The sequence below is a fragment of the Botrytis fragariae genome (assembly GCF_013461495.1).
Source record: "Botrytis fragariae strain BVB16 chromosome Unknown tig00000045, whole genome shotgun sequence".
Lineage (NCBI taxonomy): Eukaryota > Fungi > Ascomycota > Leotiomycetes > Helotiales > Sclerotiniaceae > Botrytis > Botrytis fragariae.
The window spans coordinates 1939037-1959614 of record NW_023500991.1 but is presented as its reverse complement, the minus strand read 5'-3'; the positions used below and the strand labels follow the sequence as shown (position 1 = coordinate 1959614).

Sequence of the window (20578 nt, the reverse complement as noted above, 5' to 3'; positions counted from 1 at the left end):
TCATGGGCTCACACAAAGTTCAGTTCGGCTCAGGTCGGAGTCGGATCATAGTTTTGCCGAACCAATGGTAATGGATCTATTGTAAGCAATTCAAAGACAGTACAGATGAATCACAAATGATGCACATTCATATGATATGGCCAAGATTCACTGAAGCTGACCAAAGCAAGAACGGTTTGAGATATTGGGAGGAAAATGAGACTTTTACCAGAACATCTGATAAATCTCAAGGAAGGAGGGTCCTTTACTCAAAAACCAGGTCTTCTCAAAGAAAGTCTGAACGTCCAATCAGAAACCACAAAGTTTATCGGAAGTGCACTATACCCCTTGATGATTAGTGCTACACACTTATCGGCCGCCGGCTAAGGAAGCTACCACATAACCCATAACCCATTCCTAAATCTGGGGCTTTTTGACTACGTAAGGAGGTAAGGCCAGAGCACATCCATAATAAATTTAATTAAAGATATTCCATCATTTGCGACATAAGGAAAAATATCCTCGAACCATTCATATTCTATAGTCTCTCCTTTCCCCCCCTTTGAATTGAGGATATATCAATTGCTGCCATGAAGTATGGAGCCATCTCCTCTTACTCAACAAGCTCGCCCTGAAGTATTCAAACAAAAGATTGTAGAGTTGTACGAGGCTCTATTCAAGGTGGGTTCGGACTGAGGTTCCGCATTTCATATAGTGCTGTGTCGCATTATGCTCATACTGATGAACAAATAGGATGAAGACGACCCTGATAAATCGGAAGGCTTTTGGAAGGAGTTCTTCTTGTTGCGACCGAACAAAGCCACATTGCAAACTATTCTAAATCAATTTAGTGCGGACGATTTGCTGCATCTTCAGGTATGAGGGAACCTGGGGAAACACGTATGAGCCACTGCTGATTAGGGTAGATACAAACTAGACAACTCTTTTCGAGGGCAGTAGGATGTATAAAGGCGGGAAATCATCCAGCAGATGCACATGCGCTTGATGTATGATAATGCCCCTTGGTTTGTTTGACAAGGCTGACAATTTCAGACCATTACAGCCTTTTTAGCAGCAGTCCTATCAAAGAAATACACAAACCCAAGTTCGGATATAATAAGTATTCTCGCAGGGTTAGATCATGTAGATGCGGTATTTACAGATTTTGTTGCAGCATTAGATGTCACAATTCGGACAGGGAGGAATTGTAGGTACACCATTCAGAAACAGGGGAGGATATCACTGACAATCGTTACCCAGTGGATATACGTCGCAAAGCTATTGAAGCAGCATTATCAGTGACTTCAGGCGCATACCAAACCAGTTTACTTTCCTATTTCACGCATCGGGATCTTTTCCCTTCTCTTATGAAAGTATGATCTCCCTTTCCGCGCATCCCAACCAAACTGACGTCTGTAGTTTATTCAAGATTCCGATACCACTTCACTCATATTCGAACCATTCACTCTTCTAGGACTCTTAGTTAATTACAACAAATTCGAATTCCAAAACCCTTACAGATTACGACTTGATGATTTCGTTAATGAAGGAACTATACAAAAGATAATTCGCTCGGTGGGCCATACATGTACGACATCCAGGGCTAAATATATTGCGATTCAAGATGATATACCGGAGGTATGGTCAATTGGGAGTACCTTGAGTATGATAGGGTTGGGAGCAATTGCTCCGGGTTCTAAACCAGCGACTCCAGCACTTGATCCAGATGCTGCAAAGGAAATGTTCTCAAAATTGTAGGTTGAGGCGGAGCTTATGTTGAATCACACTAACAGCTTCATAGACCTGGCAGCGAAGCAGCTGTTTTATTAGCTACGTACGACTTTGCGCACGCGAACAAGCTATTTTGCTTTAATTTGGTATCGATACCCGTGGAGAAAGGAGTCGAACACCCCCTTAGTGCCTATCTATCATATACCTCATACATACTTCAACATGCGCATCTATCCTCTCGAACCGGTTTTTATGCGCGTACCAACCTTATCGTTCTCCGAATATTGATCGAAGATCAAGTGCTATGCAAAAAGATATGTAGCGAGGAAAGCAAAATGCCCGTCCGGTTATGTCGACAAAGACAGCCATTCCTACCTTTGGTTCGCGCCGATAGAATATTCGCCGCTTATATGCTGGATGTTGCAATTGATGGTATAAATCATAACCTTCGAAAGAGACTAGATGTGGATCTCTACATTCTATGTGTGGGAATCATCTTACGAATCATCTCACACCTTTCACGATCTCGAACACGCCTCACGTACCACTGGTCTGAACTATTCCGATCCCTACTTGCACTCGTGAGATTCCTTACCACTTATACAACGGACTTAAAGAATCTCCTAAACATCGAAATACTTCTTGATGACGTGGTCAACCTCATTGCGTTATCATTATCCGCCGGAGAAGCATTCCTGCCCAGTCCTGCGGCATACGACGACCTGTTTTATAAATTGGTAGAAACTGGGGAGGTACTGGTGAAATTTCGAGATAATTACAATCTTGGGAAACGACCGAAGAGTTCAATAGATACATTGATCAGTGTCACTACGCACTATAATCAATTACTTACGGATGGATCAACTGGAAAGAGGAAACATCTTACAAGTGTACAAGTTGCGGGGGTCATCAAGCAAGGATACGAAACGCTGAGCATTCAAGCCAAAGAGGGACTGGATGGGTGGGAAAGATATAGAGAAGCGGATGAGAAGACGTTCTTGAAGAAGATGGCTAGGACTGCTGTGGCAGATGTCAAAGTTCTTGTTAGTGAAATTTAATCTTGATGGAAGAAGAGACCGCGGATTGTATATTAATTCAACGATTTACCTTGTGTATACCCATGTACTTCTAATTGTAAAAACCTTAGTGGAATGATACCTTCAATTAAACTTTCTGACCACCCAAACTCAGACCTGCCCCATAACAGGCATGCATATGTATAACATGCGACGCAGCTGACTGTATCTTTTCATGATCTTTCTAGACGCCCAATGCCGTGGTGGATAGTATGAATAGGTCAAACCAATCCACAATTTATGGCACAGCGCTAAACGAGGGGGCACCTCAAACCAATGAGATCTCATGATGAGGTTCAAAGATGGAAACATGGTGAATTGATTGGTTAATTTGACTTGTGAGGGTTTCTTGCATCGGTACTCGTATTCATGGTAAGTTGAAATACCCGACGTCTATTACTACCTACTGGGAAGTATATTACAACTATACTCTACTCAGTTGTGTAACAATCAAGTGGTTGGATGTTACTGGGCTTATTGACTACCGGTGGGGTTTCATGCAATATTGTTCTAGCGTCTCCAGGCTAAAAAGGAAGGGTCACGAGTTCTGATTTGTCGCTTTGGACAACCCTTCCGTTTATCTTTTTGTCTTCACTGGATCTCGTTGCATCTTTGGAGATTTTGAAGACTCAGCTAAATATATTCATCATATGCACTGTATGAAGAGGTTTGAGGATGCGAGAGATACGAGAGATACGAAAGAAACGAAAGAAAGAGGCCTTTGCTGTGGTCTTAGGATCCTCTCTTAATGATGTCTCTGATTTACTTTGGACTTCAGGTTAATGTGGTCATTGGGTGGCTGAGTTTCTAGCCAGCAAAGTCGTGACTTCACACGATAAAAGATGAATTACAGCAAGAGAGGTCGAGAGAGAATACCGTGGGCATCTGTATTGATATCACTGGTATAGTATGTTACAAATGGAGAAGGAACTTTCATGCCATCAGAGGGGTAACTTTTCAATGAGGAAAATGGCTTCAAAGTTCGCACCGCTTCTCACCATTTTTGCTCATCATAGTATAGACAACTTCATTCTGTTAAGATATATGATCAAGATTCATTATTTTGGAATTCAGGAATATCCATACATTGCAAATCAATAACACCAGTATCAATCTTCATCAGCAATAACGAAATCGAAGCTTTCCGGGGAACGAAAAAGATCTGGGCAGTCAATAGATACCAATCCTTCTGAAGTATCACAAGAACTGGAACAAATATCGCACCTGAACTGTATCCACCAGAGTTATTTTGGAATCCATTAGTCTGACCTAGTTTCTTCTTCCAAATCTTCACCATTGCATCAGTCATACAGCGAACTATCAATCTATTGGTCATTAGACGTTTGACGAGGAGAGGCGCCTAATTCACCCCAGTCAACCCCCTTCATTTGGGATCACGCTTCTACCAAGGAAACCACAATCACGGAGGACGAACCAGATATCAAACATCGCTCTTCAAAATCTTCAGCGGATCAACGAATGATCATAACGACTAATCTTATTGTGAATCCGAAACAAAGCATTCTTCGTCGCTATTCTTTGTTTCAACTTCTTGATTCTCAAAATAGTTTGTTTGGTTGAGACTCATGGTACTCGTGAGTTGTATGTTTTCTTTGTGTGTTCTTGTATTAAGTATACGTTCTCGCCAAATTGCTCATTCTTCCCCTCCTTTCTTTCTCCCCTCTGTCCGTATCAAGAATTATTCACTTTACAGTTCTCTTTTTCTCTATTGTCATTACAATAATATAATTAATTTTTCATTTCGGACATCTTCGGAAATCAACAATAGAAACAATAGAGCAAGGTTCTCTATTGTGACTCCTTAATACACTCATTAATTATTCACAATATCATTCTTCACCACAACCTCAAGATTTTGTAGTCAAGTCGACTTTAGTACTTCCTGCAACAAATTCAATCCCTTCCAAGAGACTTTAAATTTTCTTTTTAATACCTCGAACTTTCCTTTTACTCAAGAATCAACTCAACCATCAGCCTGCATAGATTGCATAGACTACACTGCATCACTGCAAACTCCTAATACGAACTTTTACCCTGGAGGTAATTCGATACAAGATAGATTGCTAAGATGGATGCTTTTAGAGGCTACATAGCTTCTCAGAAGATCCAACATTCTCACGCCCCCTCCAACGATTCTTCCATCAACAGCGGCCACGAGATGCACCCTTACGATGTCCATCGAAATATAAATGCCGCACCTGCCGATGACTACTATACACCATACCTCGGTCTTCGAGCACGCTTATCACAGATATGGATCAACAGATGGACAATTCTCTTACTACTCATCATCGTCCGGCTCCTTATTTCTTTGGCCGGTATCAAAGGAGATATCGCAGCAGCCCAAACCGAAGCATTATCAGCCTGTACTAGTGTTGAGAATGTCGGAAGTGCTATGGCTTCTATGCCACATTATCTCTCTCAAGGTGTTAATAGTATGGCCGCTGCTGGTATAACAAAAGCTGTTAATGGTATGATGCAAATGCTCTACATGAGTCTCACTGGTGTCGAAGAAATTGTTCTCTTCATCATTCATATGATGACCTCAACATACATGTGTCTCATCACCTTGGCTATCACTGGTAGTCTCCAAGTCGCTATAAAAATGATCGAAGATGTTGGTGCTTTCATGAACAAGTCTATCGATACCATCACCGGCGATATGTCATCTGGGCTCAAATCATTCGAAGATGATCTAAATGCCTTCTTGTCAAAGATCAATATCGGTGGTGTCTTTGGAAGCAGTACTTCACCGCCAACAATCGACTTGAGTAGTGAGATCAGCAAACTCAACTCCATTCAAATTGATCCTACGACTATGGATGCCGATCTCGCCAAACTCAACGCGTCCCTTCCAACATTTGAACAAGTCCAAAACTTCACTGATAACATCATCAAACTTCCATTCGAAGAAGTGAAGAAACTCGTGAACGAATCAATGATTGCTTATAAGTTTGATGATTCAGTCTTTCCAGTTCCTCAAAAGAAAGCCCTGACATTTTGCTCCGACAACACGGCCATCCAAGACTTTTTTGTCGGTCTTGTCAAAACCATCGAGAACGCCAAGAAAATCATGCTTATCGTTCTTATTATTGCTGCTGTCCTCGTCTGTATTCTCATGGTCTTCCGCGAAATCTGGGGTTGGCGCATTATGCAAAGACAAGCCGCCTTACTCAAAATTCGGAACTATACCAACGACTTGGATGTTCTCTATCAGACTCAACGACCCTATACTTCACAGTTAGGTCTCAAACTTTCAAGGAGATTCAAGAGCGAAAAGAATAAAATCTTGGCAAGATGGTTCATTGCATATGCTACATCTCTCCCAGCACTTTTCGTTTTGGCTCTCGGGTTGGCGGGCCTTTTTACCTGTCTCTGTCAATTCCTTATCTTAAAAACCCTCGAGAGAGAAATCCCGGCGCTCGCAGCAGAAGTTGGAGACTTTGCAGAACATGTCGTCAAAGCTTTGAACAACGCATCGGAATCTTGGGCTTTAGGGGCCAACTCTGTCATCAATAATACCAACACGGAGATCAATGAAAATATTTTTGGATGGGTTAACACAACAACGGGAGCTGTCAACGAGACCTTGAATGTTTTCACTGATGAGATGACCAATGCTCTCAACGTCACATTTGGTGGTACTATCCTCTACAAACCTATTATGGGAGTCTTTGAATGCTTAGTCGGACTCAAAATTGCAGGTATTGAGAAGGGTCTTACATGGGTTAGTGACAACGCTCATGTAGAATTCCCTGAATTCCAACCAGACGTCTTTTCACTCGGCGCGGCTGCCTCTCTCACGAATTCAACCGCAGACGACAATTTCCTCGCCAACCCTGCTACGAGCACCACAGATGAAATCACAGACGCAGTAGTGAAGGTGGGAAAGAAATTGGAAGAGGTTATCAGAAAAGAAGCACTCGTTTCTACTTCCCTCGTTATTCTCTATTTCACCATTGTTCTCATCGGGCTAATCCGTGTGGTAATTGGTATGTGTGGAAGAGATAAATCGCGCGCGGAAGGTGGCTCAGCACCGACTACACTCTATCGCAATACCGATGTCGAAGCTCCTCATCAACACCTGCCAGAGATCTCACAGGAGAAATCTGGTAAAGGTGGAAACAATGGTTGGCATCAGGAACATATGAGGGCAGGTGGGGATCCAATAACGCGAATGCCATTTGGAGGAGGCGATGGTGCTGCAGATGATCTTCCGTACAATGGTGCCCCGGCGCCAACATACGAAGCATCAATTGCACCGACAGAGCGATTGGGAGTAGTTCCTGCAGGAAGAGTGAACACGAATCGGGGACCGTGGGTCAGAGATGAGAAGTCTCGAGAATTGTGGGAAGCGGATGATATGCAAATGAGAGCTACGAGTAGTTATGGACATTTGGAAGGGGGAGATGAGAAATCGCCAGCATGGGGAGTCCCGCCGAGAAGAATTTGAAAGCTGGGTCTTTCTTTTGAAAAGGGTTACGAAACGACTTTATGATTGATGGATAGATACGATTATTACATACATACGTACATAGACATAGCATGGCATGTGGATTTAATGGATACACATTAGAGAGACGATGGGTTGAATCAAAGGAAAGGAAGGCACAGGCGAAATAACATGTTTAGAGATTTGTATAGAGTAATTTTAATTTCGCCTGATATCAACACATCCACTCATGCATGTGTATAAATGTCTATTGAGAAAATGTTTTGTGATGCTTCATTTCTGAGGAAAGCTGGGGGGTAACTGGGTACGGTACGGTGTATATTATTTCCCTCATCTCATTTTTCTAGACTCATTGACTTTTAATCGTATGTAGGTGAGAAATACATTTCGCTCTGGGATATTTATTGTACAGATATTACTAATGATCGCCGCCTGTCGCCAAACCAGAACATTAATGGAGTATAGTAGAGTTTCTCTCCTCGCTCGAGGTATCTCCCACGGTCTCGTGGGAGATTGGTATGATCACACATACATGCTTGGATATATTACCGTTTTTGTACACTACTTTCCATTATCCATCCATCCATCCATTCATTCATCCACTCATTCATTCATCTATCTATGCTAAATGTAGAAATATACCATATGTACAATTGCCATTATTATAATTCTGATTAGGTAGTTTAGTTAAGCGACCAGAACAGATAATCCTCTCAATTGAACTAAATTATTTCATACCTCCTCCCTTCCCATCACGAAATATCGAAGGAGAGATGGGAAAGATAATCATGACCAGAAAATTCCGCATGCACTTCTATAAAATATGATGATTGACTCTAACATGAATAAATACAAATGGTATCACGAATAATAACCTGACCTAACTGCAATCTATAATATACATATTGAACAAGAATATGCGTCTATCGTGCAAATGCTCTCGAACTCCGATGTTACCGTTACCCCATTTCTTTGACTCCCAAAAGGTAGAAACATATGAAAGTCTTCCTTAGCTCACGGAAAGGAAAATCGTAAACCCGAGAAGAAGGAGAGACATCATTTTTATGATTCGTCATGTCCCTCCATCTATCTATTCATCTATCCACCCATCAACTCATCCACACTCTCACTCCCTCGTAAACATCTTCCCACTCTCCATTTCAATATCACTTCCAGCACTCACCCTCTTCAACCGTTCCATTCCTTCGTGCTTACTTCTAAACTTAAAGTTTGCTTCCACCCACGCCCCTTTCATCGCAATTCCCGGATGCAATAGCGTAAGTCCCCCAACCGCAAGAGTAATCATCGCACCTTCCAAAATCATGAATTCATCCTCATGACCAATGAAAAGAGGGCCATTGAAGCCACCCGATAATTCTATACATCTGTAGATGGAACGAATGAGGATAGTGATTGTCGCGAGGCAAAGTCCGCCGAGGAAAGATTTGAAGAGAGTGGAAGAAACGAGATCGATGTAGCGAGCGTTCCAAGCTCCTTTTGCGCGGCGAACTCTCCATGCGAAATCAGTGCAGAGGATAGCGAAGAGGATGAGAGAAAAGACTTGGAAAGCGAGACCTGCTAACATGATATTTTTGCCCAAATCTTTATTGTTGAGTGTGTCGGCAGTTGAAGCGATGGCGCCACCAGCGGCTTGGAGCACGAGGGAGATAATATCACAGGTGCAGAAGATGATGGTATATGTTCCTGGTCTGAAGCGAGAGATTTCTTGGCCGTAAATAATGACGATTCGAGACAGACAAAGGTAGATTCCTGCGGTGAGGAAAGCAGGGGCGATGGTTAGACAGATGAGATACATTAGGAAGTAATTGTTATCGAAAGGATAGTTATTAATAAGAACTCTGGCAACGTAACCGATGATTTCGAGGATCTAATGAACGAGAAAGTTAGTCTAGTAATCTTAAATTTCGTTTGTATTTATATCCACTCCTGATTGAAGTGCGAGGTGGAAATTGAAAAGCGTAGAACATACTAATCCAAGAATGATAGCAATCATATATCCCCATGTTTTGAACTTAATGCCTAGAGCCAATTGTGCAACACAGAATACCCCGAATAAACCGGCGTATATGGTATTTCCAACTACGGTCGGCCGATACTCGAAACTTGACAAGGAAAGATCACAAGTGTCAAGTGTACATAAATTTGGATTCATGAGTAGAGTCGCATTGCCGTAGCCAACACCATGCCCATCCGAATGAGTTAAATTTGACATTTTGATATCGGTCATGAAGCGAGGGCCAAAGAAGGGACGGAAGCAATAAAAGTTACTTTGAACTGAAGAAACAACGAGAATGGAAGGGGATGAGGATGTTTTGAAAGATGATTCAAGCTTGACATTTTGAACTTCAGAGGCTTCCAGTTACCTTTTAATATTTTCAACATCAGGCAGTGCAAATTTGTAGATAATGTAGATGTCGGCATTACGGAGGATTTTGAGTGCGAGGCATACGACAACAACACGGCCATGCCAATAATATCGACAAAGGTGCTTATGTCAGCTATCAGGTAAGCAGATTAATAACTGTGATTGGTTCCATCGTAGAATTGAATGAAGACTACTCGACTTGGCCCTCCAAGATCCAATTTTTAAGGTTAGATCCTTCATGAACCCATTTTATTTGTTCATGTCAAAGAAGATAAATAGATCGGACATGTTATTGGTAAGGATTACATATTGCAAGGCTGAAATTGATGCAATTGCAGGAAGATTTGGAACGATATAAAGCGCCATCAGGAACGAGCATGAAATTGGTACAGCAATGGCATTATCATTGCCAACCTTCCCTGGAGACTTCTCTCAAGCCATCTTTGAAGTTTAAAAAAGGACTAACTAAGAGGTACTTAGATTTAGAAAGGAAGAATCTGATTTGAGGATCAAAAGCACTTGCTTTTTTTTGTTATCTGACTTGGCCTTATCATTGACAAGCCAGTCGTAACTGGACCTGGTGGACCCAACTCTGAACATTACGTCAAAAGGATCACCGGTGTGTCGTGCTTACACACAACACAGGAACATAGGCCTTTTCCAAAGACCGAAAGGGCGGATTTCATCAATTTTTGAGATTTTTTTGGCATTGCTGACCAAGCAAAAATAAATGCCAATGCCATAGATGTACATGCTTTTCAAAAGACCTCTCTTCATACTTCGGAAGAGGCATTGTTTGTCAAATACAGCAGACGATCAATGGTCTGAAGAGTCCAAATTCAAACGTCTCTCTTGCCTCTCCATCAAATGAAACCGGGTGTTGGAGCCAAGAGAATCGCCGGTGCTCGCGCATGCCACGGATATTGATTGATACACATACCTACATCAACGGTTGGTTATCTCCTCATCTCTTGTGTGACCCATCTGAAATGGATTGTGGGAGATCCAACGAGATATCAATTGGCCTCAAACTTGGAATGGTAAGAACAGCAAACTCTGAGAGAAGCATAGGACGACGCACATCAAGTCGAGTTTAACTTGAGGTATGGTTGGCCGCAAGAGAGAGGTCAAAGAGGTGAATCGGCCACCGTCAGGTGTGTACAGTTTTGGCTGGCTGAGACGATAATTATTATTGACTCGACCTGTGGTGGAAGTTTTCCAATATGGACGATGGCGGCCTGGTAACACGATGAACCACCAACACTTTGGTCTGTCACCTCGAGGGAGCACTATCTAATGAATTGGGATAACACAAGCTCCCATCAACTGGAAACTCGATCCCGATAAACATTTGCTACCAATCATGACCTTCCCAATGATCTTTTGTTGAGGCATAGAGCTAGGAAGAAAAGTATGGTGCAGTGTGATGAGTCGAAAAAGAGAGAAGAGGAGGTAGGACGATATATATTATGATTGTTACCATCAAATTGTACAGAAGTGTAATGCAATGTAATGAATGTACCAGGTAGGGGAAGAGGGTTCTAGTCAACAATACCTACACAGGTAGCTTCGTGCTTCAGACAACTTCATCTAGCTAAGCTTCATCTTCATATAGTAATGAAGCAGTGAAGTGGCAAACTTTAAACATTCTCGAGGCATTCAACAACTCAAGCATTCACCGACTTTCCCAATGCAACATTAATGCAACAACAGCATCAAGAAATGATGAAAGCTTATCGCACGTGATGACAATCAACCCTTACTAACAAATGAAAATCTAGTGGTCCGATTTCGCTCTTCACAACAATTTTCTGATATCTTTTATGCATCAAATATGTATTATGTATCTGCATAACCCCACACACCTCCAAATTCACTAACAAAAAAGAAAAGAAGAGCGTCAGAGTCAGAGTCATACCTCATTCGAAAGATTTTCCTTGGAAAGCATAAATACCTTCTTGTACATGAGAAATTTTCTTTCTTCTCTCTCCTGCTTGAATCAATTCACTTTACTATCATATCAATTGAACATTATCAACCTTGATTTTTCATCTACACATAATTCTTCTATTGTCTAACCATCTTCTATCCATCTAAAGAAGAAGAATTCAATTCCTTTGAAAGAACCAACAACAAACACAATTCTAGAGTTTTTTCTCTTTCCTCACCAACCTCAATCAACAGCCATAAAAACTCCTCAATAACTACACAATGTGTCCTTCCTGTGAGCCAGAGCAGGCTTTAGAAACTATTGCCGCTCATGCTAATGGCAATGGCACTGCTTCCAATGGATCAAACGGTAGTGCGCATACCTCTCAGTCTCTAATGTCGATACCAAGACTAACTTATCAATTCTAGCTCACCCAGGATACACAGCCATCGAGACCAAGAAGAACCCACATCCAGCCAAGAGAGATAACCCATATCAACCCGTCGGCGATTTCCTCAGCAATATCTCAAGTTTCAAGATCATCGAAAGTACTTTGAGAGAAGGTGAACAATTCGCCAATGCTTTCTTTGATACCGAGAAGAAGATTGAAATTGCCAAGGCATTGGATGATTTCGGTGTCGACTACGTGAGTCAATTGCTATTCACAGAATTCTATTAAGTATATTATACTGATACAAAGCTCGCAGATCGAATTGACTTCACCAGCTGCTTCAGAACAATCAAGAGCTGATTGTGAAGCTATTTGCAAGTTGGGATTGAAGGCTAAGGTTGGTACCAGTCTCCGCACACTGAAGTTCACACTAACTCTCATAGATTCTTACCCACATCAGATGTCATATGGATGATGCAAGAATCGCAGTACAAACCGGTGTTGATGGAGTGTAAGCTTGATTAATCCCCCGCAGAATTATCACCTCTAACATGTCTCAGTGATGTCGTTATCGGTACCTCATCTTATCTTATGGAACATTCCCACGGAAAGGATATGACCTACATCAAGAACACCGCAATTGAAGTTATCGAATTCGTCAAGTCACACGGCATCGAAATCAGATTCTCTTCCGAAGATTCTTTCCGATCCAACCTCGTCGATCTCCTATCAATTTACTCCACTGTTGACAAGATTGGTGTTAACCGTGTTGGTATTGCTGATACCGTTGGATGCGCTTCACCAAGACAAGTTTACGATTTGATCAGAACCCTTCGTGGTGTCGTTAGCTGTGATATCGAAACACATTTCCACAATGATACTGGTTGCGCTATCGCAAACGCATACTGCGCTTTGGAGGCTGGTGCCACTCACATCGATACCTCCGTTTTGGGTATCGGTGAGAGAAACGGTATCACCCCTCTCGGTGGACTGATGGCTCGTATGATTGTCGCAGACCGTGAATACGTCATGGGCAAGTACAAGCTCCACAAGCTCAAGGATATTGAAGATTTGGTCGCACAAGCTGTCGAGGTTAACATTCCATTCAACAACTACATCACTGGTTTCAGTGCTTTTACCCACAAGGCTGGTATTCATGCCAAGGCTATCCTCAACAACCCATCTACCTACGAAATCATCAACCCAGCCGATTTCGGTATGACCAGATACGTCCACTTCGCATCCAGACTTACTGGATGGAACGCTATCAAGTCTCGTGCCAACCAATTGAACATCGAGATGTCCGATGAGCAATACAAAGAATGTACCGCTAAGATCAAGGCCCTTGCCGATATTCGATCCATTGCAGTTGATGATGCCGATTCAATTATTCGTGCTTTCCACAGACAAACCAAGACCGGTAAGGCCGTTGAGCTTTTGCCAAATATGACTGAAGAGGAAAAGGTTTTGTTGGCCAAGAAGGAAGCTGAGATTGCTGGTGTTCCTGAGAAGCGCAAGTTGGATGAGGTTGCCGAAAGTCAAGCTAAGAAGGCTAGAAATGACGTTTCCGCATAAATGAAGAGAGGATGAGATGACATCTAATTTGAACCACATCTAGTCTGTTAGGGGGTAGCTGAATTCTCCCCAGACAAGATGGATCTAAAGGAAAGTAGTTGAAATCTTCCTAGATCTCGGTCCAAAGATGATTGAAATCTCCCTCATGGATACTTCATTTATCGAAACAAAATGGCGGGCTGAAAAGTTGCTTGTGCTATTTGATATTTCTTTCCTTTTTTAAGTTGATGATTTGGACGGCCTTTGAAAAGATTCCGCGGGATATACAATTTTTGCGAGCTTTGCTTTGGGTTGGATGGATGTTCAGTTGTAGTATCACTTCATACATTTGGTATGTATTGAGAGGAAGACACATATTGCTTTCTTCGATAGTTGGCGGAAATACAATTCGATGGAATTACATAAATCTTTACGAGCTTTTTATTAACATGACATGGTGATTATTTGTACATGGTATGATGTGAAGTGTGAGGTCAAGTAAACAGCTGAAAGATTAAATCTTGAGATCATCTTCGTGTTGCGCGTTGAATGGCCTGGAACCCTTTCCTACACATTCAAGCTGCATCAAAACCTATAGTCGTCTTTGTCAAGTCTCGAAAGATTTCATCGAAGAATTAATCCATTCATTCATTACTTTCAATTATTAGCCGCCCTAAAATATGACCAACCCATTTCGTCACATCGTTGCAAAGTTTCATATCCGAACCGTCCAATTCTTCCATCCCCGCAAGTTGTTCTTCTTTTTATTCGACATAAGCCCTACAAGACAGCAACCACACCCAAAACCGCTCCCATCAATCCTCCCACCATCTGAACACCCATAGTAGGCGCCGCGTTTGTTGTAACCGAAGCGGGTGAACTTGCAGATGAAGATGCCGAGGCAGATGCCGAGCTTAATGCTGAAGAAACGGCTGCACTGGCCGAGCTGGACGCCGAAGAAATAACTGAACTGACTGAGCTCGATGCCGAAGAAATAGCTGAACTGATTGCTCCTCCAGGATTCGATGATGTCAATGCGGTACCCGTCGCGCTTGCCGTAGAGGATACGCTGGTATTGGTGAGAATGCTCACAACACCGCCTGGATTGCTGGAGCTCAATGCACTTCCGGTCGCGCTTACATCTGCAGTTGTTGAGCTTGCAAGACCCCCGGGATTCTCAGACGTGATGGCTTGGGTGGTAACGCTTCCGGTGACCGCGGTAGCAGAAGCGCTGAATGCTGAGCAGAGAGCGAAGCCTACGCTAGCGGCAGAAGCGAGTTCGTCGACGTCACAGGCGGAGATGAGACAGGGGGTTACGGCGGTTTGGATGGCGGCTTGCGCGGTGCCGCATTGGCAGGCTTGGTCGGTGGCTCCGCAGCCGGCGACGGAGATGGCGCTTTGGAGACAGGAGACCTGGTGGGTGGGTTAGTGGGAGGGGAGGTGAAAAGTTCAGGGGGAGAGGGAGGGAAAGGAGAGTGATGGGTATCGATGGAGAGGGGTGAGGAATGGCAAATAAAACTTACAGCGCAAGCAGGTTCAGCACCAAAGTTCTGTGCAGATACAGCGATGAAAGTACCGGCGATGGAGAAAGCGGTTGAGAATTTCATTTTGATAATGATCTTATCGTACCGAAAGTTCGATGGTTCTTTCGATGGTTCTTTTGGTTATCTGGTGATGGATTTGTTTATTTGGATATTCAATCAATCAATCAATCAATCAATCTCAAAGAATATAACCTTATTCGTGAACTCTCAAATCAATCACTTGATCAAAATAACAGTGAATGAACATGTATCAAAAACCGTAAACGACAATCAAGAAGTAATCACAAAAACAGAATTGAACGTTCACCAAAAACAATAGCACCAGGAACCCTTTTAACTCCCCCAAACACCAAAGCTACCCTAGCACGCCTAGCTGCGGGGAAATATGATGAACAGGGAAGCTGCACTTGCCGTTCCATCATAATGCAGGTTTTATATATAGATTGTCGATGTTCTTGTATGGAATAGGAAGCTCGAATTGAGTTTTGTGGTGGGAGGTTGAGGGTCCGGCTATTGTTCCTTTTTCCCTTTGAGGGGGTTTTACTTTTATTTGATAGGCTCAGAAGGTTATGTGATTTGCGAGGACTGTGCGATTGGAAGCCGGAAGGTAAACTAACCATTCGTTTGGAATAGTTACAAAAGCCCCAAGAGTCTGGTATTCGCTTGATGGATTGATTCGTTACTATTGAAATCACGAGGTGTGCGGTACGAGGAAGGTACGATGTCTTGATTCTGATCTCCATCCATTGCACTTTTTGATATCTTGGCAATCTTTCCCGAAGAATCCACTCGTGAACCAGCGGAATTCGTTAATACACGGTACGGTACGGTACGGTACGGTATACAGATGCCCCGCCACACGAATCCCCACCCAGTCACAGTAAGTAGGTATTTCATCGTAGGACCCATCACGATCATCACAATCCCTCCAGTAACCTTATCAACCACGCGTTTTCATCATCTAACTCCTCCACTACGCATCTCCTTTTCCTTTCAACCTTCCTCTCTTGAAATGGCTCCTGGAGAAAAAGAAGAAAAACTTGAAACCTAAAAGATGCACCTCCTAAAGAAGGTAATTCTGGCCAGCTATCTTGGCGGAGTCTGTGATTCACACGTGGCGTCGTTAGGTATGCACCCAGCCATCTTTTTGGTGTTGGCAAACGTACGCCATCGTGTTGCTTGCGATTGAGAGATGGTGGAATGTAATGGTGGTAATTGAGGGGATTTGTATTCGTCGTGAGTGTCTGTGATTCGGATGATGATTGGGGGAGGATGGGTAAATATCCTAGATAATAATCAAATTCTCAAATGTTGGAATTCACAGGCAGCTATTTGAAGGTGCAAGGAAGCATGGAACAACGAGGTGATTTGGATACATATGAATGCGACAAGTTGTCATGAGATTCAGGGATTACAATATTTCAGTCGGATTCAATTTCTCAAATGACACCAAATGATTTCATTATCTCAGAACTTTTAGGATCAGATATCAATTCATACTGTTGAATGCAATTATAAGAAAAGACCCGGCTAGAACACCACCACCAGCCATGAGGTGGACAATAGTGCGAGTGAGATTTTGTCCATCCCATCTACCCAAATTAATATAACTAATAACTCACCGCTTTCCACCAAATCTATTCTCGTGGACTTAGGAATCGAGTAGTACTCATCCTAATATCCGTCAGTACTGCCCTGCATCATCATGTGATATTGCTAGAGGGCACAGCCTCTCTCAAGCAAGTCTGGCTTTTTGACGTCGTAAGCAGATGTTATCGGCGACTTCTGCCCAGCTTCGTTCTGTCTTGGCATCTAGCTCCGTCTCTGTCTCTGGCTCTTGCTTCTAAAATATCACTGTTCTCTTCCTCGATAAGACGTCTTTCGTCCTCCCCGTTCTGAAACTCAACTAAGCGTCCTTCTGATTCCTCTTTGTCCGTGAATGCATCCCCATCAAGCTCAATAGAAGGAATAGGAATATCCGGATCTAACCCCATCTCTCCCAATGTCAGAGTACCTTCTTTTCCTGTGCCAATATTAATTCTTGACGAACAGGTCTCCCCATCAGTCTCAATAGAAGGAATAGGAATTTCCGGATCAATAATCCCCTCACCCACTTCCAACTCCACATCCCTTTCCTTCCCCACACTCCTACCCGCTCTCGAGCAACAAACCTCCTCAGATATCATCCCCTCAACATATAAACACCCCCCCTCCCTCCAACCTCCCAAACACTCACTACCCCCCCAACATCGACAATAACACCCACACTGACCGCACTCCCCACACAATTCAACCTGCACGAACCCTCCGCCGATACCAAAACCCCCCATATCTCCCAGGAAACCTCATCCTTTCCGCAACCTCAGAACCATATTCTCGTCTCGTATCTTCGTGAGCACACAGATGTGTATTAGCTACGACTTCCCCTCTATGGTTTGCAATTGTACAAATAACAGTAACGGATAGGTATACATACTTTCGCACCACAAGAATTTATCGGTAGTGTATATTAAAAATGGTCCGTACGCAGGCGCATCCGGATATTGTCTCGCGAGGTGAGAGTGTCTGGAATTTCATATTTTGTTATGTTGATGCGTTGCTGTAGTTTTGCTTTGGGAGTCCAAGGCCTGGTGGGGATGCCAGTTGTATTGGGGGTGGCAGTGAGGGTTTTGCGGTTCGCTTTTTGAGGGGTTGGGTCCGAAGTTTTTGGCCATGGTGGGTGGTGGTTGCGTTGCTTTGTAGGCTGCTGATGTTTGTTGTTCCGTTTGTGGAAGAGGAAAAATAGAGAGATTTCTTTATGTTTTATTCAAAATACGTGACAGCGTGGTGTCTCGAAGTGTAGATTGAAAAGTCAGAAGTTTTGAATGAGGATACCTTTTATGTCTTCAATTTCCAGATACCTGTTTGATGTTGCAAGATGTTATCGGTGAATATTTCCGAGCTCGAGTTTCTAATTTCAATTCACTTGATCCAGTTGCCTATATATTCCCTCTCGATTCGGGATGAATGCCCCTAAAGGACTTACACGCACCAAATGATCGATGTTGCATGATAGCTGGATAAAAGTTCCAATAAAAGTGAGATCCGTCGTTTAGTAAACTCTTTTCTGGAATCATCGCTTCATACGTCGAGGTGCCTGTAGCAAGCTTTTCGCTGTCATAAGCCACATTTCAACAGCATACTTTCGGTGAAAATTATCCAAGAACTAGTACCTCTTCCTTTCATATTTGTTGTCAATCTGGATACATATAAGTCGGCCAAAAGATTAGTGACATGCGTTCCCTGATATATCGTCTGGCATGCGCGTTTTGGTCCATATATACCTTGTAGGAACCAGACAAAAACTTGGAAAATCTTGCAGACGAAGGGATATTATTAGTGATGGAGCTATACAAAGTGACTAATTAACAAAATCTCTTAAACGCTTGTTTATGCAAGCGATATTACCACTTTCCTAGCAGAAACGCCTTTCCTCTGTATTTCTATCCCCTTTTCTACAGATTCCAAACCATTTCCAACAACCATAGCCTCAGGAGCGGCAACAAAAACGCCTTTCTCCAACGCTCCCGAAAGAAAATCCCCAAAAATTGCCTTGCCTACGTCATTCATTGCCAAAGATGAGCCTTCAACGAAAGCGTTGTCAATTCCTCTGACTCTCTTCTTAATTTGGTTGGAAATTATCCAAGGAACGAATGTACATATAACTTTCGGAAGTATGAATCTTTTTGGTGGTGGAAATGGTACGGGGAAAGTCATCATTGACAGGAACTTCCTCCCTTTACACTTATTGAGGATATCCATGCATGCATCAGCAGCTCCTTGTCCTATTGACATCGCACCGGCAGTAGTCTTGCCTTTAAATGCATTTATAATATCAGGAATAGCAGTCTTGCTATTGTAATCAAAGACTTGACTTGCACCAAGTTTCTTTAAGAGGTCGAAGTTTCTGGGAGATGAGGTAGAGATGACTTCGTAACCGGCTGCGACGGCTAATCTGAGGTTTATTGTTAACATGAGATGATTAAGGGAATGAAAGGGATAACAAATGCAGAACAGAGACTTACTGTATAGCGTTTACGCCAACACTGGTTGAACCACCCCAAATAAGTACAGTCTCCCCCGTTGATTTTGGGGACAACGATGGCAATTCTAGCGCCAACTGGTCCTTTTGGAAAAGCCCAGTAGCTGCGGAAGAAAGTGCCAAAGGTATCACACAAGCTTGCTCATAAGATAGTGTATGAGGAATGTGCGAAGTCATATTATCCAGAAGGATAGTATAGAGTTGAAAACCACTTTGCGTGAGGACATTGGATGATTCCGTGAGACCCATTGCCATACCTGCAACACGATCTCCAACCTTAAACCGTGTAACTTCGGGGCCAATTTCAACCACTTCTCCCGAAACATCATATCCAAGAATGCATGGATATTTCACCCACGGAAACATAAAACTGCCCATATCTTGCTTAATCCAATCTACTGGGTTCACGGCAACAGCTTTATTCTTTACAAGAATTTCATTCTTCAGAGGTAGAGTATAAGGCGCAGGTCTAACCTCTAGCTTGCCAGACAGCTCCAGCCATAATGCAGAATTTGAGGGGGGAGTCATTGAGGGAGACATGTATATATATATATATATATCTAGTGGGACGTCTGGGCGAGGAGAGGACTTAGAATTTCCGGATGCGATAGATGTCGATTTTGACGGAGATAATCGGTATGAATCTGCGATTGAGTACCTAGTATTAAGAGCTAATTGACACGAGAAAGAGATGTGCTAAGAACTGATTGCCTACCCTCAAAACGAGCATGCAATGAAAGATACTTATACCCGTTCCTTACCATTGCTGCGGACTTCAAACCATCAACATGAGTGGAGAATTCCATTCCACTTTGTCCGATTCTTCACCCAGATTACAACTTCTGTGTGAGATCCTTCAGACATCGTTGGCAGATGATGTTATCATTCTATCACAATGCGAGATGAAGTTAGTATGTTTAGAAAGCGAGAGCGAAGTGTGAAGAACGTATGTAGAGACGTTTTTTAAGTTTTAGTGGAACTGAATTGAGGGTTGGAATTCCATGATTTGATTGGTTCAATGACTAAAATAGCTTAGGCTAGAATTGTAAATGCGAATGAAGGTTAGCGTCCCATGAGCTATCCGAAGCTTACTAGGTATTTGTTTATCCGACTCCGAAGAATGCACATGGGAGACCGCCAGACTGGGAAAAATGTGAGAGAATCCACCTTCGACTTTGAGATCTTGTTGTACCTTGTCGAGATTTGTTATATGTTGTGCAGATCTGAAATTTATCGAATATCATTGAAATTCGATGCCGGTCATAGAATACCATAATGGCTTGCCTGGTTGACGGTTGACCTAACATGAACCTTTACCCCTTTCATTCCCTTATCACAATGTGACCCGTCCAAACAAGCTACTTTCTCGCAGAATATCCATAAGCAGCATATCGTGAACAGCCCATGCTCCTTCTTCTCTCTCCAGACCTTA

At 42.8% G+C, this 20578-nt stretch overlaps 8 protein-coding genes across 8 annotated transcripts; 3 read left to right on the top strand and 5 right to left on the bottom strand.

Moving 5' to 3' along the window:
- Positions 1–576: 576 nt before the first annotated feature.
- On the top strand, positions 577–2768 carry Bfra_003796 (uncharacterized protein; the record flags this gene model as incomplete). Its single annotated transcript, XM_037334201.1, has 7 exons — positions 577–660; positions 733–855; positions 906–986; positions 1033–1186; positions 1240–1352; positions 1399–1733; positions 1781–2768. 7 exons carry the CDS (start codon positions 577–579, stop codon positions 2766–2768), a joined length of 1878 nt encoding a protein of 625 aa, XP_037194288.1.
- A 2107-nt stretch (positions 2769–4875) lies between these two features.
- Bfra_003795 (putative plasma membrane fusion protein prm1 protein) lies at positions 4876–7260 on the top strand (the record flags this gene model as incomplete). The annotated part of the gene is made up of 1 exon (XM_037334200.1): positions 4876–7260. One exon carries the CDS (start codon positions 4876–4878, stop codon positions 7258–7260), a length of 2385 nt encoding a protein of 794 aa, XP_037194287.1.
- A 1126-nt stretch (positions 7261–8386) lies between these two features.
- Positions 8387–9493, bottom strand: Bfra_003794 (putative rta1 domain protein; the record flags this gene model as incomplete). Its single annotated transcript, XM_037334199.1, has 2 exons — positions 8387–9148; positions 9251–9493. The coding sequence occupies 2 exons, from the start codon at positions 9491–9493 to the stop codon at positions 8387–8389; spliced, it is 1005 nt and encodes a 334-aa protein (XP_037194286.1).
- A 2364-nt stretch (positions 9494–11857) lies between these two features.
- Positions 11858–13542, top strand: Bfra_003793 (putative homocitrate synthase protein; the record flags this gene model as incomplete). The annotated part of the gene is made up of 5 exons (XM_037334198.1): positions 11858–11948; positions 12005–12222; positions 12284–12364; positions 12411–12478; positions 12528–13542. 5 exons carry the CDS (start codon positions 11858–11860, stop codon positions 13540–13542), a joined length of 1473 nt encoding a protein of 490 aa, XP_037194285.1.
- A 759-nt stretch (positions 13543–14301) lies between these two features.
- Bfra_003792 (uncharacterized protein) lies at positions 14302–15128 on the bottom strand (the record flags this gene model as incomplete). Its single annotated transcript, XM_037334197.1, has 2 exons — positions 14302–14934; positions 15045–15128. The coding sequence occupies 2 exons, from the start codon at positions 15126–15128 to the stop codon at positions 14302–14304; spliced, it is 717 nt and encodes a 238-aa protein (XP_037194284.1).
- Positions 15129–16837: 1709 nt separating this feature from the next.
- Bfra_003791 (uncharacterized protein) lies at positions 16838–17251 on the bottom strand (the record flags this gene model as incomplete). The annotated part of the gene is made up of 1 exon (XM_037334196.1): positions 16838–17251. One exon carries the CDS (start codon positions 17249–17251, stop codon positions 16838–16840), a length of 414 nt encoding a protein of 137 aa, XP_037194283.1.
- A 323-nt stretch (positions 17252–17574) lies between these two features.
- Positions 17575–18290, bottom strand: Bfra_003790 (uncharacterized protein; the record flags this gene model as incomplete). The annotated part of the gene is given in 4 exon segments (XM_037334195.1): positions 17575–17808; positions 18031–18077; positions 18091–18201; positions 18248–18290. The coding sequence occupies 4 exon segments, from the start codon at positions 18288–18290 to the stop codon at positions 17575–17577; spliced, it is 435 nt and encodes a 144-aa protein (XP_037194282.1).
- A 204-nt stretch (positions 18291–18494) lies between these two features.
- Bfra_003789 (putative zinc-binding oxidoreductase protein) lies at positions 18495–19686 on the bottom strand (the record flags this gene model as incomplete). The annotated part of the gene is made up of 2 exons (XM_037334194.1): positions 18495–19059; positions 19130–19686. The coding sequence occupies 2 exons, from the start codon at positions 19684–19686 to the stop codon at positions 18495–18497; spliced, it is 1122 nt and encodes a 373-aa protein (XP_037194281.1).
- Positions 19687–20578: the final 892 nt, after the last annotated feature.